Source organism: Pestalotiopsis fici (assembly GCF_000516985.1).
Source record: "Pestalotiopsis fici W106-1 unplaced genomic scaffold PFICI_Scf_1, whole genome shotgun sequence".
Lineage (NCBI taxonomy): Eukaryota > Fungi > Ascomycota > Sordariomycetes > Amphisphaeriales > Sporocadaceae > Pestalotiopsis > Pestalotiopsis fici.
The window spans coordinates 531,591-546,975 of NW_006917091.1; the positions used below are offsets into that span (position 1 = coordinate 531,591).

Sequence of the window (15,385 nt, forward strand, 5' to 3'; positions counted from 1 at the left end):
TAGGCAATCACTAGCAACCTTGTGTATATAAGTTACGTATATACTTGATGCACATCCCCAATCCAATCGAATGGTACCCGAAAACTCCATACTGCTGCAGAACTACTCAACGTTTTCGCAAAGGCTTACACCAGTAAAAGTTATGTAGCATTGCTCTTGGTGTAACCCTGTAATGTGCAGTCGATCGAGCCTACCTAACAAGGATGCCAACCAGGACATGACGATTTACGATATCCCAGTACATAAGCCTGAACAATCCTACAGATCACACTCGCTAGACGCTTGTCAATAAAATTCCATTATTCATTAGCACTATAGTTACTAAAGTCGTGTTTTTCAAGTCTTCCTAACTTGCTTGATTACGAGCAAAAGATTGATATTTCAAACGCAAAGGAGATGCAATGTGGCTTATGTTGCTTTAGTCGAATCATTGCATGATCAGACAGCGAGTCCGAGACAGATTTCAAGTATATTCGCACGCTTGAAATTGGTCCTTTGTTCACTCTCAACATCTGGAAGATTAGGGCTGGGAAATATGAAAAGATTTATGTTTGGAAATCATAAAGAATGAGTACAATTCTTTGTCATTTTCTTTGTCAAGTGGGATCTCACGAGCCTGTTTGCGGATTAACGTAGCTCTCCACAAAACGAATCTGACATCGATTCCACGGATCTATCAGCAACAAGTTTGTGTCTATTCATTTCTTGTACATTCAATAGAGCGTATGACAACACTCCGCGTACGTACATTTCATGGCGGCACAAGTGTTTGACCTGACAGACCCAGACGAGACTGACAAGATACGCAATGAATTAATTGACCATTTCCAAAGAAGAAGACCTCACTGGCGTTTAGTCAGATCTCTTGGCGATGGGGAAAACGCCGTCGCCATCCTAGTGAGAGAGATAAATCCATACCTGCCCGGCCGTCTAATGGTGGTGAAAAGAGCCAAGGGTGGAGAGGGACCAAAGGCAGATTTGAAGAAAGAGATTGACTACCTTACAGTAAGCATTCTTCGCCCTGAGGGGGGAAAAAGGCATTTCTCGTACTAAAACAGGTAGCAACTACGTGGCTGTGAACATATCGTACAGATGCTCGCGTCCCGTGATGGTTCTAATCCGCGTAAGATATCGCCCTTCTTGCGGGTTTTGAGCAACAATACGCAAAGATTTGAAACTCCAGCGAGTCTCGCATTTTGGAGTCTGGAAGATCCAATTATCGGACTGGAGTATCTTCCAAATGGGACATTGTCGCAACTTATGAATCGCCTGAAAGAGCGTGATCTGCAGCTTCCCAATCGCGCGCTGTGGTCTTTCTTTTTATGTTGTGAGTTTGCTCCAAGGGCATCAATGGTCGTCATCAGTAGCACAAGTCTGATCCAAATCTAACATGTATCCCAAAAACGATAGTGGCAAGGGCATGCGTAGGCCTGTCATATCCTCCCACGCCTTCCACCACACATGGAAGACGCCTCGAAATAATAAGCAACGGGACAGCTCTGAATTTGATACATGGCGACCTGCATAGCGATAATATCATGATTGGAAGACAATATGATACGCCGGAGTTTCCCGAACACAGCTTGCTTCCGCCCATGAAGCTAATTGATCTTGGCGAGGCTTACGAAGCGGGAACGCGTGCAGCCTCGGAAAACATACACAAAGTATCATTGGTAAGTAGATCACTTGCATTGCAATTAACCATATCATTTCAAGTATTTGAGACAAGTATCATCAATCTGACATCCAAGTTATGCAGAGAATTCTCAGCCTCATAGCAAGGCGTCAAATCCGCCCTCGCGAAAAGTCCACGTACAAGGATTACGAGACCCTTGCGACAGAGATACTGCCGCACGGGAACGGCAAGATATACCCAAACCTGGACAATGAGCTGCGCGACTTGGTTGCCCAATGTGTATCTACCGACAGTAAAAAGCGGCCGACTCTGGAAGAATTGCTCACGGCGACGCAGGACGGCGCCAACAAGGGTACAGATGCATACAAGCCGCATGATGCCCGAGAAAGCGATTCTGCGATACACGAGTTAATGAAAAAGATATTATATGATGCAAATCCCGAGGAAAGGGACTCAAGCATACCGAATGCCGGCCTGGGCGAAGGCGGCGATGTAGAGGGCAGAGATTCGCCTGCTGTGGGGAGGAAAAGAATATTCAGCATCGGCAGTTTGTCGGTGGGATCTTTGCGGATATCAAAACGACGCAAGGCGTAGTCATGTTAGGCTTCATTGTTGGTATTCGTTCAGTAATTCCCGTGCCTCGAGTGTCCATTACTTGTATGTTTTTAGTGAAAATGCAAAATATCATATCACAGATCGTCGAGGATCTTTACTGCGGCAGATGCCAAGATAGGAAACATTATGTGGCCCATCAGTCTATCATCCTGGCCGTGGTCACGAGAGATGTCCAAAATATGAAAACAACCGAGTCAAGTGCAAAACCCCTGGTACCCCGCATGGTGGCCCTTTGCATAGCACCCTTGGTGACACAACGGGGAGGCTTTAGTAAGTCTATTTGTTCGCACGTCTCTTCTGCAAGTGGATCATCTTGAATCATACTCTTCAATTTCGATAATGATTGTGCCGACCCCACCTAGAGTCTATATCACTTCTTAAGCTGCAAAATATTAATCATTCAAATTTGACCAGTAATCTGTATCTAGAAAGCGCATGCAAGGCATACTAGACTGGCTCTGAGTTGCAGTCAACCTCCCCCAACGAAATACACGTACAATTTGTGGCGCAGCGGGAGTCGGTCAGCACTTTTTCCGAACCTCCGTGACAAATCTCGGATCCTAGACGAGCTTACGTGAGGAAATCTTTCAGGTCTCTCTCTTTCCATCCATCCTGAGGAAACATCACAAGCTGCCTCCTTGGCATGAACATCAATTTCAAGTTAGCCCTGGCCCATCAGTATCTTGCCTTTTTATCAATTAAGCCTTCGATACTCCCGGCAGTGCCATGGTGGTTAATAACATATATCCTCCCTTGAATCCAGGTCGGTCGGAAATTAGGCTGCTCAGAGTCTTGGCCCGCGAGGCCACGGATGTGCCCAATTTTGACCTTCGCACGGTATCGCTGGACGACGACGTCCCTACTAGGCCCCCCTTCACCTGCGTTTCGTACGTATGGGGTGAACCAGAGGAAAAAGATATAATTATCAATGGAAGGGACATAAGAGTCACAATCGGAGGGCTATTGCCAGCGGTAGACAGCGCGCTCCATCACTGCCAAGCCCTCCGCGACTGCAAGCCACCTGATATATGGTTATGGGCCGATGCGCTGTGCATAAATCAGCGCGACGAGGCGGAGAAGAACTCTCAGGTTCCGCTCATGTCGCGCATTTTTTCGATGGCAGAGCTCGTTGTGTGCTGCCTCTGGTATCAAGACGACTTCTTCAGCGAAGGGCTATTTACGGATGCCATTCGATCGATCGATGAACTGATCGCGAGATTGCAGAATGCAGGCCTAGTGAACATGCAGGACAGGGATCTTGTAACGCTTTCGCAACCACCCAATACTAATTTCCTTGACTGCGTCAAAGAATCACCTGAGCTGGCCTCAAGACTAAAAGACTTTGGCGTTTTCTTCTACCTGAATATTCCATACTGGTCCAGGGTTTGGATCCTGCAAGAAGTCACTCTAGCATCGAACGCAATTATGACCTACAAAACACAACGCGTTGAGTGGTGGAAGTTGAAAGTCTTGAGCAGATGGCGCAACGAGGCCATACGCGGGCCCAAGCCGGACGGTATCAATCCAAAAATTTGGAGAAGCGTCGCGACAAGCGGTTTCGATGTCGTGTGGAGCATTATCGAGGTCTTTGCCCTCACCAAATGCAGCGGCACCAAGCCTCCTGCAAACAGGACGCAAGCCATTGGCGTGCCTCAGACATTGCAACAAGCGCGGTCAAAAGACGATTTACTGCAAGATTGGCTCACATCTTTCAACTGCGGTAGCAGCCTTAAAGCCACAAATCCAAGAGATCATATATACGGCCTCCTCGCGATTGCACCTATTGAAATCCAGGTTGACTACTCTCAGTCTGTTGCGGATGTGTATAGCAGCTACATAAAAGCATACCTAAGAGATTGGAATTCTAGCTTTCGTGAGGACTTACCACAACTATACTTCCTCCAATACGCCCACTGCAACCCGGATATGATGTCACGACGGATCAGTGAGGCCTTCTCGTCCTACCTCATGCCGTCCTGGGCTCCTCACTATCCATTCGTGTCATCATGGGAAAAAACACACGGCCTCAAAAGGCCTCAAGCACCATTTGGATATCAGAGCTCGTCGTGCAAGGGCGTCTTTGCGAACGACACCACACCAGCAATGGTGCTGAATGATGATAGCGGCAATCGCCTGCTTGTATCCGCCATCGTTCTAGATGGGTTTTCTGAAAAATCTCTTTCATTTTCACTGCGCAAAAATACCGATATTCTTGACGTTGCAAGAGGCATGAAGTCACTCAACAAGGACGTGCCGATAGTCGATGTTCTTGTGAAGACAATAATGTGGGAACGTCTACTTATGGAGACGGAACATGATAAGAGGAGTTCGCTGCTAGACGATTGGGAGTGCTCATGCGCAGAGTACCTTCGGAAAAAGGTGAGAACCAGAATTGCTCATGCAGGGACAAGAGAGCAAGAGATTGCCGCTCTTGGCCTGGATTTTTACAAGAGCTGCGTTCCACTCCATACTTTGGATCAGGTCTCTCTATTGCGTCCGGACCCAAGAGAGATACCAGTAGACGAATTCATGCACACCCTGAAATGGAATCTACAATTCAACCAATCTTGTTCCAATCTCATTCTTACCGAGTCCGGGAGATTATGTATTACGGGCCCTTTCCAAGTCAAGCCAGGAGATTTGCTATGCATTCTTGATGGAGGGAGCATGCCTTCAATACTGCGACCCAGTGGATCTTTCTATAAACACATTTGCCAGACATTTGTTCTAGGTCTCGAGAATGGTCAGGCCAGAGGAATCTTGGAAAGGGGGGAAGCGAAAGTGCAGGAATTTGAGCTGATATAATTCGAGTCAATGATTTTGTTGGCACGTCGACCTGGAGGAGCTTTCTAATACGGAGCAAGAACATGATCTCTTTTCGTGTTGAAATGAGGGCACTTGTTTTCATTGTGGCTCTTTGCAAATAGCATTAGTCTAGATATTGTTCTGCGGGACATTCATAGTTTTCATGGAAGCGAGGTCATGACGAGCAGCGTAAAAAGAACAATAATGTAATGAATCGAATAAATGATCTTTGAAAGAATAACAGTCCTGAAAGCAATTCATCTATTGACCATACAAATCAGTCCGAGTGTCTTCAAGGACTTGCGAAATCCATCTCGTCCTTGTCGCTGGATATTCTGCATCCTATAATCAGTCCTGTAGACCTTATCCGCTTTTCAAATCCATTCTGATAATTATTTATCATTAACATCAGGTAAATCATACTCCGAGCCCCACGAGGCAAATGGCGGGGCAGTGACACCGTCGCAAGAGTACTGCACAATATATGGGCTGTTCTCAGTGTCCGACGTCAGGAATACGGTACCGTCTGGCGCAGTCACACTAATTTGAAACTCGGCAGGATATGCGCCCTGGCCAAACATGATGCGAAGGGGCAGGTACTGGCCCTCGACCAAGTCAATAGACGTGCTACCGCTGCCCGGATTGTAAATTGGCACGACCAGGTCCGCATTCGCGCGGGTCCAGCCAGAGTAAGCCTTGGGGCCCAACCACAAAAAGAAAATATCGTCGACTCGGGAAGCATTAAATGTATAGATGCCCGAGAGAACCGCAAACAGGTAGCCCTTGTGGTTGAGGGCAAAAAAGTCGCTGTAAAAGGTTCGGCTGCTACCATAGACACTGAGTTCCGTTCCACCGGGCACACTTATGCCACCAATGGTGGAGGTTATACCCCAGACGCCTGGAGTGCGGGACTTGTATATCTCTGGTATAAAGCTGCTAAAAGTAGGGTCTCGGTTTTCTCCCGCATCGCTGTGGTATTCGGCCCAAAGCAAGCCCTGGTTGTCGCACGAGGTAGGGGTTGGGCAGACAATCTCTGTGGAAGTGGACGTCACTGCGATCGTGGTTGTAGGCGTAGTAGTGACCAGTATAGCAGTGGAGGCTAACCGGGTGACGGTCGGGGTGACAGTGCGTGTCTGGGTAATAGTCGTGCTGGGTGTGGGAATGTTCAAGCAGCTACAGGCCAAGGAAACCTGTGCGCTACCGAAAATGGCAACAGCAGCAGGTATGCTGACTTGAGCGCTCGCTTGGACACTGGCTTGCACACTAACTTGAGAAGCTGACCTGGTTGTACTTGCAGACCTGCTGCTAGGGGAAATGGCAGACAGCTGGCGCTTGTCGATTGCATTGAGCGCGCATGTGGTAGTCGTCTCGGATCTATGTTCTTGTTAGTTATGAACTCTCGAGGGTATCACAAGTCAACACATACACAGTATCGGTGACTGTTACAGCTCGGGCGGTACTAGTGTCTGTGCCTGTTGTGGTCGTCCTGGTGGTGGTTGTAAAGATGGTGGACGTTGCGGTAGTAGTGCTGGTAATTGTTGGAATGTTCAAATATGACGAGCAAAATGCAGTCTCCGAGGTGAGTGCCGCAAGGACTTGGATTACAACAGTGACGACGAGGCATTCCACATCGCCCACAATATCAATAGGGGTGGCATTAATGGCAGCGCCTGACAAGGCGACAAGGGCAAGAGAGATTTTGAACTGCATCGTGATGATGGTCTGTTTGGAGCTGGATTGATGATGGACTAATTATGACCAAATAATGGTTTGAATTCATGATATTTATATTGCACCTGCCACCAGCCATCGTTGACGCTCACGAGCCTTGAAACACTGATGCTGGAGATGTCGGTGGTTGTCATGATTCCAACTTGATTCGTTGGAGGTTGGATATACCGCCTCAATGAAGGCAGGCTTTCCTGCCACGGTCAACACCTCAGGATACGGCATAGGCTATGTCGCATACTCGATTTACCCTTCTGGTATGATCTTGATTCATATTGTAGCTACAGACAGTGCCAATCACGAGCATGTGCCACTCTTGATGATTTGCCAAGACTTTGAAGACGTAAATGATCCAAAGAGGTTCATACGGACTTGCCGTGTGTAAAGCGAGGAATAAAGAGATGACGGAACATCAGTAGGTCAACAGAAGTCTTGTACCAGAATTTGATCCCGTAACCGGAGTTTCCAGTTTGAATCGCCACTACGGACAGGCACAAGAAGTGGTGGTCTCTCAAGTTGGAGCGCTGCTACTTCCCATTCAGCAGTAGCTATAAGCTGGAGTTCCTGAAGATTGTAACCATCTGAAGGGAGTACTTTCCAAGTATGCTTTCATTGATAACAACAACAATAATGCTAAGATCAATGTGTATCCCACACGCTATGGGGCAGCGTTCTCCATTTCTGGCTCACAAAGCCAAATGTAGTATATCACACCTGTCCATAGCTGGCGTAAAGAGTAATATACAGATCAGCCGATTGAAAGTCATTGCATATCAATCATAGGTAGGAATAATGTACTAGTGGACGGGTGAGGCTTTAATGCAGCAAGACATTGTTTTTACTTGTGGCCTGACATTCTCGGCTCGGGCCTTGCCAGCCAGCCACTCACTTGAACCGCATACTGAGCCATCACATGCCATGGATGATGCTGGAACGTTACACTGTGTGCACGTGTTTTTGGTGATGGCAGCATTCCAATGCCTCATTATTGATAGCGGGCAATCCTGAGACCTGTTTGGAATGACGCGATTGAGGTTAACGGTGCTGTGGAAAAATAAAAGCAGCCATCATGGACACAGATGAGAGAGAGGGAAAACTGCAAAAATGTGGAGAAGCTGGGAATCGAACCCAGAACCTTTTCCATGCTTTTATCGCATGCTAAGGAAACGTCATACCACTAGACCACATCCCCGGAGGTGTTAACCATCGTTGTTTGATGATTGGATGTTGATTTCGTGATGTAAAAGCAATTATATCGGTGTGTGCAGAAAATCGCGCACCGAGGGTAAGGTTGTGGGGATTGTCAGGTTGGATTGTGGGGGGATGTTGGACCAGCTAACTCCAAGCCTATGTAGTCTTGATGTCCTTTGAGTATCTGGCTCGTATGGATCTCTCGAGCTTTAGTGTTGGCTGACGATTGTATAATTCAATTTATGAAAAGACATTGCTTGACATTGCTCCGTAGCCAGTTCTTCGCGACAAGTGATTGTCTACCCCTCTCTTCGTGGTTCGTTATGAGCAGACGCAGCCAACAAGTGTCGCACGGACAAACGCGACACACAAATACTTGCGCTTATGGTGCTTATCGCTGTTCTACCTGAGCTTGCAAAGCATGGCAAGTAGACAAGGATACCAAGTATAAACCTCCCGAGGAAGACTTGAGAGGAGAAAACTGCCGAGAATTGAGTATCAGTCGTGCTAGCCGCGACGAGGCGCGAAAAGTGCTAGACTTGACACATCTATTTTAGAAATTGAATCGATTACTTGTTTGGTTGTATATACAAGGCGATCTGCCGCAAATGTAAATGTTCATCTCAACCCTGTGATATACCGAGCTGGCAATAGTCTGTCTTATTAGCTCGGTTCATCATCTTTCTTTTAATATAGTAGAAAGAAGTATCCGAACCCATTTTTGTTCTTTCTTGGGGAAAAGAAAAACGAGAGAGAAACTTCTGGTTATGACCAGTCACCACACATTCATCGTATGAGCCAAGACGGAGGCTCTTGCCAATTATCATATACACAAGGCAGCTGTGATGCTAACCTGCAATCCCGGCTGGGGCCTGAACACTTGAGTCCCAGAAGATTTCGGGGCAAGCATGACTCTAAGAGTTGATGAAGGCTTCCTAATTGTTGTTACAACAAGTCGGTAAGGCACGAGTGCATCTGATCCAACCACCAAAACATCAAGGCGCAGATTCCTCTACCACGAGATCTTGGTGGTTGGGGTGAGTTGGGAAAGGACCACTGGGGGGTCGTCAGTACTTACCCAGACAGTAGGAGGATTTGTTTATTATTTAAAGACCCGGGTGAGCGGGCAAAGAGTTTTGGTTCTTCGCAACTCATCAATCCATCTGCTCCCATTTACAATTCCACGAGATTTTCCACCGCTTTCTGGTGCATTCATTGTGAACCATACAATTACAACCAACACCCGGTCGAAGAATGCATGAAACTGTCCTTGTGCATCTTGCTCAAACCGACTACTCTCTGTTCTTCCTTCTTGACTCCCTTTTTCTACGGCCTTACATGCCGGCATGTCGTCATTTACGAGACAGATCGTGACGCCAAACTTCAAGCCATACCCAAGAGATATTTGCCGAAGATCGTGCCCCTCACGAAAGCTACAACATATCGCAAAGTGACCGGCAATAACATGTGCAAGGAAACGATGAGGCATTCAGCAGGTGTTTCGAAAGACTGGAAAGGATCGAAGAAATTCTCGAGTTCAAGATATGTCCATTGACACAAAAAGGAAGCATGGGAAATGCTATACCAGCACGAAGGAGATGTGCATCTCAAGCGCTTCACAGAGAAAGACGCTGGATTAGACTGGACGAGTCACCATTACTGCGGGAAACAACTGGATGTGTTGGGAAATTACCCCGAATTAACAGTACAGTAGAGCGTAATGGAATGATGGAATACTACAATCTTCAATCAAAGGCTGCATTTTCTCTCTCTCTGGAATTTCTTTGTTTTCATTGTGTAAGAAGATTAATCACGAATGATAAAACTTGGAGATATTTATAATTTTACTTTCTTTCAATTGTTTTTGTAAAAAATTAAACTATATACTGGAAGTGGCATGCAAAGCATGCATCGTCATCATCATTCATCATTGACCGGACTATTGCAGTCCCAGGTCTTACTTTCATCTCATCCCGGTGTATTCTCCTGTAACCCTTCTTTCATCCCCAAAGGAGCCACCACCAATTCCTCATTCCATACAATCGTTACTTTCCAGAATGTCCATCATCATCTCATATCATCCAATCGACCAGGGACCAGCCGAGAGTCGATTATTAATTCTAGTTTCGTTTTATCCGTTTTTTTCCATGTTTCTTTTTCTTCATTCATTTCATTTCTTTGCCACTTTGCCTGTTTTCTAGCAAGCACCGTAGCGAACACCACGCTTGCCAAGCTCCTTGCGACCGACGGGGTCCTCGGGGAACACCCAGCCACGAGTCCTCTTGGCCTCGCGCTTCTCGGCGAGCTGGGGCTGGGGCATCCAGTCGTCGCGGGCCAGGGCCTTGCGACGGGTTCCCTCGGCGGGGGCACCAATCTCGGACTTGTAGCCAGCCTGGCCGGGGACGATCTCGTCGGCAGCGAGCTGGCAGAGACCAAAGAGGGCCAGGCAGGCCGTGAGCTTCTGCTCCTCGGTCTCGTCGCTCTCGCCGGTGGCGGCGAGCTGGACAGAGGCGACCTCGAGGAAGCCAAAGTGAGGGGTACCCTCGGCGCCGTTGCGGACCACGACGAGCTCAATCTCGGTCATGATGAAGCCGTAGCGGCAGCTGTGCTCGCGCATGACGTGGTGCAGGTGTGCGAGGCCGCGGAGGTACTCGACGCGCTTGATGTTGCCCTCGACGCGCATGCCCGTGTTGAAGCGGTCAAAAGACTTGGTCAGGCCAACGATGCGGGCCGTGGGCTTGCCGCCAAACATGGCAGCCGCGGTGGCAGACTCGCCGCTCACATTGGCAGTGAAGACGTGCTCCGAGGAAGAGCTGGTCTGCTTGGTAGGCGAAGCCGCGGTGAACTGCAGGGGGCGCTGGGAGGAGAGCGACAGGGCCGAGTTGAGCTTGGGGATGTAGTACGAGCTGTGAATCTGGTGCAGAGCAGCCTCAGTCTCGGGGTGGCGCGAAGAAGCCGCGGGCTGGGGGAGGAGGGGTGCCGGGACAGGGCAGCTGAGCAGACTCGACGTGCCAGGAAGCGACAGGATGGTCGATGCGTTGAACTCAACCCAGGGGCGAATCTGGCGCACATCCCACCAAAAGTGCTTGGTGTTGGGATCCCTGAGAGGGTAGGAGATGGTGCGGACCAGAGACGGGGCAGGGTTGGCCGAGGTCAGATAGCTCATCAGGGTGGTGGAGGCAATGGGCTCAGGCGACGAGGCGACGCTGGTCAAAGCCGGGGAAGCCCGGGGAGTGTACTGAGAGTACATGTAAGGGTCCATGTGAGTGGGCTGGGGCACAGCCGGCACGTATGAAGGCATCTGGCGGTAGGTCGGGAAGCCATACTTCTCCAGAGTGGTGCCGTCCAAGTCGCATGTCGATGCGCGATGCGATCGAATGTTGTCCTGAGGGAAGATGACGGGCGAGCACATGAGCGATTGCGAGTACTGGGACTGGTTCTCAGCGGACGTGGGTGCTGCAAAGTAGGTAGCCGAGAACTGGTTAAGAGTCTCGGGGTTGGTGTAGCTCCGGGTGTGAGTGGGACGGTAGCTGGCTGCGCGGCGAGGCTTGGGAGCCGGCGTCACCGATGTCCTGGCGCGCTTTGGGGGTGTCTGGTTGATCTCCTGGTCCTGGGAGCGGATCTTGGGCAACAAGATCGGGCCATGCTGGCGGATCGGGGGAGACGACCGCGGCGGCGTGGTGATGCCAGTGCTGATTGTGTCTGATGGCGATGTCTCAATGGTGGACATCATGGGACCATACGAGCTCGAGCGAGCCTGCATGGGGTAAAAGGGCGTGTCGAGCGAGGAAGCATCAAACGAGAAGCTGGGAGGAGTTGCGGGCTCGCACGAGGGGAAGATGAAGTCAAAAGACATGTCTGCTGCCAGACTATAACCAGGCGTGTTAGTTCAAGCACGCTTCTATAAGATAAGTGGGGGCAGAGGATGCCGAAATAGGAAACTTACGAAGCCATGTTTGTAAAGATGTGTGATGGTGTTGCTGTCGACCAGGACAACAATTGAGAAAATTAGTCTATCGACAGGAAAAGGGAGACCAGCTCCACAAAATGTTTCTGATCCGTGAGGATCTTGTTGATATGTACGATGACGGTGCAGAAGTTGCCGTGAGGCAGGAAGAGAGAACCAAGGTCGCGTGAGAGTCGGCCTACTTCTACAAGAGATCTAACAATAGTCGAGACAAAGGTGGATAGAGAAAGGAAAAAGAAGAAGAAAATGGAAAATGGATTGGATGATGGAGCGCGAGTGGATGAAACTGATGAAGATATTGACCAGAAGAAAAAACGAGTCGATGAGAGGACGAGAGAGCGTCTACTTATCCTTGAGAGCAACGGGCCACGATGGACCACACAATCAGCCCACTAGGGATGATTCTGATTAGATGATGTCGATGGCATATGCAGATAGGGACATCTGAAACATGGGAGAAAGAAGGGACTGCAGAATTGGTCCGTCGGCTTGAACGGTAAGCGTGCTGCTATTCCAGAGGTCGAACCAGTCTCTTGGTCTGGCCGATGGGGAATGGGGATGGGTCCTTTCCGTCGTCGATCCTGGGATCAGGCATTGGGGCGGTCGATGTTGAGATGGCAGATGGATGCGAGCAAGGATGTAGTACCATAGATACAAAATGCGGAAGTAAAAGCTTGGCGCCCTTGTTGCTTTGCTTCGTCTGCGGCTACGTAGTACGGGCAGGGCAGGGCAGGGCAAGGGACGTACGGATGGTCGTGAGCAGGGTCGAGGTAAGGTCCAAGTATGGACGGTATAGGCGCGCAAGGCCGTGTTAGTCGGGACGAAGCGGTACTCGCCCGGTACTCCCCTCGCTATACAAATCACTATACAGGTCACAAGGGAAAAATGTGCGCTGGCACAGTGCCTATCTCGCAAACCCCCCTGTACGACACATCACAACATGCCGCCTATCAAGCCGCAAAAGGAGAGGCCGGCAAAGGCACATGTTGGAGCTGGGGGTGGTCCTTCACCGTCGCTGCCCAGTTCTGCACACTGACTGGACTAACCAGCTCATCGTCGGCACCCAGGGCCCATCACCACGTACCTGTGCAGTAGTGTACATCCTACTCTATACATTTTCGGCAACGAGCATAACAAGCGTCGGTGACTCATGCAAATTTTTAGACAGTTTGCGGGTACTGGCAGCAGTAGTAGCCGGCCGACCAAAAGAGTCGAATCCTCATCTGGGCAAAGACTACAGAGTACTGGGCAAGGTCTACCGTATTTGCCAAGCAAGCAAAGCAAAGCAAAGCCGGACCCCAGCCCTGTCCTGCTTCTTTTTGCTTCTGCCTGTGGGGATTGCTACCGCACACCGCATCGTGGTTGCATGGTGTTCTTGCTGCGGTGTACTGAATCGCCATGCAACTGGTTGTGGGGTTCTTGTTGCTGTTGTCCTAGAACGGCTAGGTTGGGAGAGCTGCCCAAAGAGAACCCAAGAATGGAGTCAAGGGTAACAGAGCATTTTCGCTTCGCTTCCCTTTTCTTTCCAGTTGCTAGGGCTCTCTAGCCTCTAGCATTTGGATCTACCCGCAGGACTCCCCCCTGGTGGGTTTGCTGGGGGGGCCCCTTGCCGGTGATCTGCTCACTGCGACGCGACCCAACGCAACGCTCCCGGGTTTTTTCTTTCCAGCTAACCAGCCAGCACGCACCGCTACACGGCACCCACAGACTACACGCTAGAACCAGTCGCGAAGACACACGACCCCCCAGAGCGCGCAGCCAGCAAGTCACGTTCGTTCTTCTCGTGGTTCGTTGCCCCGTCGCGACAGAAACGAACAATGGACATTTGGTGAGAGAGCGAGAGACGAGTCGCGACTAGACACGCACAATGAATGCATTGATACCTACCGCGTGTGCAGCTGGCAAGTGACAGCCGCAGGTGCTGGCTGCCACCACTCATACCCACAGTTCCCCCATGCACATTGTTGAATGTCTGCACAAGTCGACTCCAATGCAAGCGCGCACCCCGTTTTCTCTCATGCTGACCACGAATTTCTTGATGGTTCGTCTTTCATCCATATCAGGCATTGAGCGATTACCTACCAGACTCCAGTACTATGCGCTTCGAACCCCGTCGCTGATCTCTCTTCACTGGCCCCCCGATGCGCTTGCTCTACCAGTGACAGTGACGAAACAGCCCGTAATGACAAAGCATCAAATCTCTTCTTTAGCAGTGCGACTCTATTTTTGCGTCTCTCTACTTGCAGGGCCGCTTATCAAACTTGCTTTTCCCCCATGGTGAGGCAAAGCGGCGGCGGCTGCTGAGATGAATCAGAACGCCGAACGGCCTTGAACGACCTTGCAGGGGAACAGGGACCTTGTAGGCGGGACGAAGCGTCGTAGCCGCCGTTGGTTAATTTAAACGCACATCCGCGCGGGCGGCTATATCTTTGCGATGAAGGAGGGGTACAAACGACACTGTACACAGTAGATTGCACATTTGTGTGCTGACGGCACCAGAAAAGGGCCCCCAATGTCGCAGATTTACACAGTGTCTCGTCTGTAGATCATGACTTTTGTGTGTGTGCAGCGCCTCCCCCATCTTGTGACACCACTGAGGCATGACCAAAAGAAAAATACCTTTTTGGTGAGCGGCAGTCTCATTTGGCGAGATGAGGAGAGACCCGCGGACGTTGCAAAGCTGAACAGGCGCCGTGACAAAACCTGTTCACTGCCCCCGGGTCAAGTGTAAGCCCTGAGCGGCTGGAGAGATTGCCGTGGGCCTGGAGAAAGGTAGCCCGTATGATTTTCGTATCCTGATGCGGGTTCCTCTTGTCTCCTCACATGACCTGGCACATCATGTCTACGTACGATAATACCTTCCCAGGGCCATCGGTCCACTGTAAGCTGGCCGCGATGGATGGATGGATGAATGGGCGAGGCAATTTTAACAATCGCGCGGTAAATCTAGAGAGGGTTCGGCGGATAGCAGCCTCGACGTCTGACAGGTGGCAGCTGGGTACCTTAGGTAACCACCTCGAGAGGGATTGTTTTGCACAGCCTCGCCCCTCGAGCAAGACCCGTGGACACGGGCGCGTAACGCATAATGGGCAGAGCTCACTCACCCACGACCACGAGCAGTTTGCTCTCACGTCACAGTCGCGAACGCCAGAGCGTGTTGAGCCACGGTTGGGAGCCACGCTTACACGCTCTGCTCAGAAGCCCAGCCACGGTCTCTGCCGCTCTCCATGATTGGCCGGCCACCACGCGCTCGACCCTTGTCCTCGCGCTGCCCAATGGGGTGCGGGCAAGACCGTCAGCTCTATCGTCGCGCCCGCGTGGTTTTCGGGTCGATTGGCCCTCAGCGTCCCGAACCCTTTTTCCGGGTTCTCTATTTTTTCTCCTTTTGGCACTAGAAGCATTTCCCCCTGCGCTATCCTGCTTTCGTCCTCTGTGTTTCAGGT

At 50.1% G+C, this 15,385-nt stretch overlaps 4 protein-coding genes across 4 annotated transcripts; 2 read left to right on the forward strand and 2 right to left on the reverse strand.

Moving 5' to 3' along the window:
- Nucleotides 1-1,538: 1,538 nt before the first annotated feature.
- PFICI_00168 (uncharacterized protein) lies at nucleotides 1,539-2,230 on the forward strand (the record flags this gene model as incomplete). The annotated part of the gene is made up of 2 exons (XM_007828749.1): nucleotides 1,539-1,673; nucleotides 1,760-2,230. The coding sequence occupies 2 exons, from the start codon at nucleotides 1,539-1,541 to the stop codon at nucleotides 2,228-2,230; spliced, it is 606 nt and encodes a 201-aa protein (XP_007826940.1).
- Nucleotides 2,231-2,977: 747 nt separating this feature from the next.
- On the forward strand, nucleotides 2,978-5,056 carry PFICI_00169 (uncharacterized protein; the record flags this gene model as incomplete). Its single annotated transcript, XM_007828750.1, has 1 exon — nucleotides 2,978-5,056. One exon carries the CDS (start codon nucleotides 2,978-2,980, stop codon nucleotides 5,054-5,056), a length of 2,079 nt encoding a protein of 692 aa, XP_007826941.1.
- A 392-nt stretch (nucleotides 5,057-5,448) lies between these two features.
- Nucleotides 5,449-6,766, reverse strand: PFICI_00170 (uncharacterized protein; the record flags this gene model as incomplete). Its single annotated transcript, XM_007828751.1, has 2 exons — nucleotides 5,449-6,430; nucleotides 6,483-6,766. 2 exons carry the CDS (start codon nucleotides 6,764-6,766, stop codon nucleotides 5,449-5,451), a joined length of 1,266 nt encoding a protein of 421 aa, XP_007826942.1.
- Nucleotides 6,767-10,172: 3,406 nt separating this feature from the next.
- Nucleotides 10,173-11,929, reverse strand: PFICI_00171 (uncharacterized protein; the record flags this gene model as incomplete). The annotated part of the gene is made up of 2 exons (XM_007828752.1): nucleotides 10,173-11,844; nucleotides 11,922-11,929. 2 exons carry the CDS (start codon nucleotides 11,927-11,929, stop codon nucleotides 10,173-10,175), a joined length of 1,680 nt encoding a protein of 559 aa, XP_007826943.1.
- Nucleotides 11,930-15,385: the final 3,456 nt, after the last annotated feature.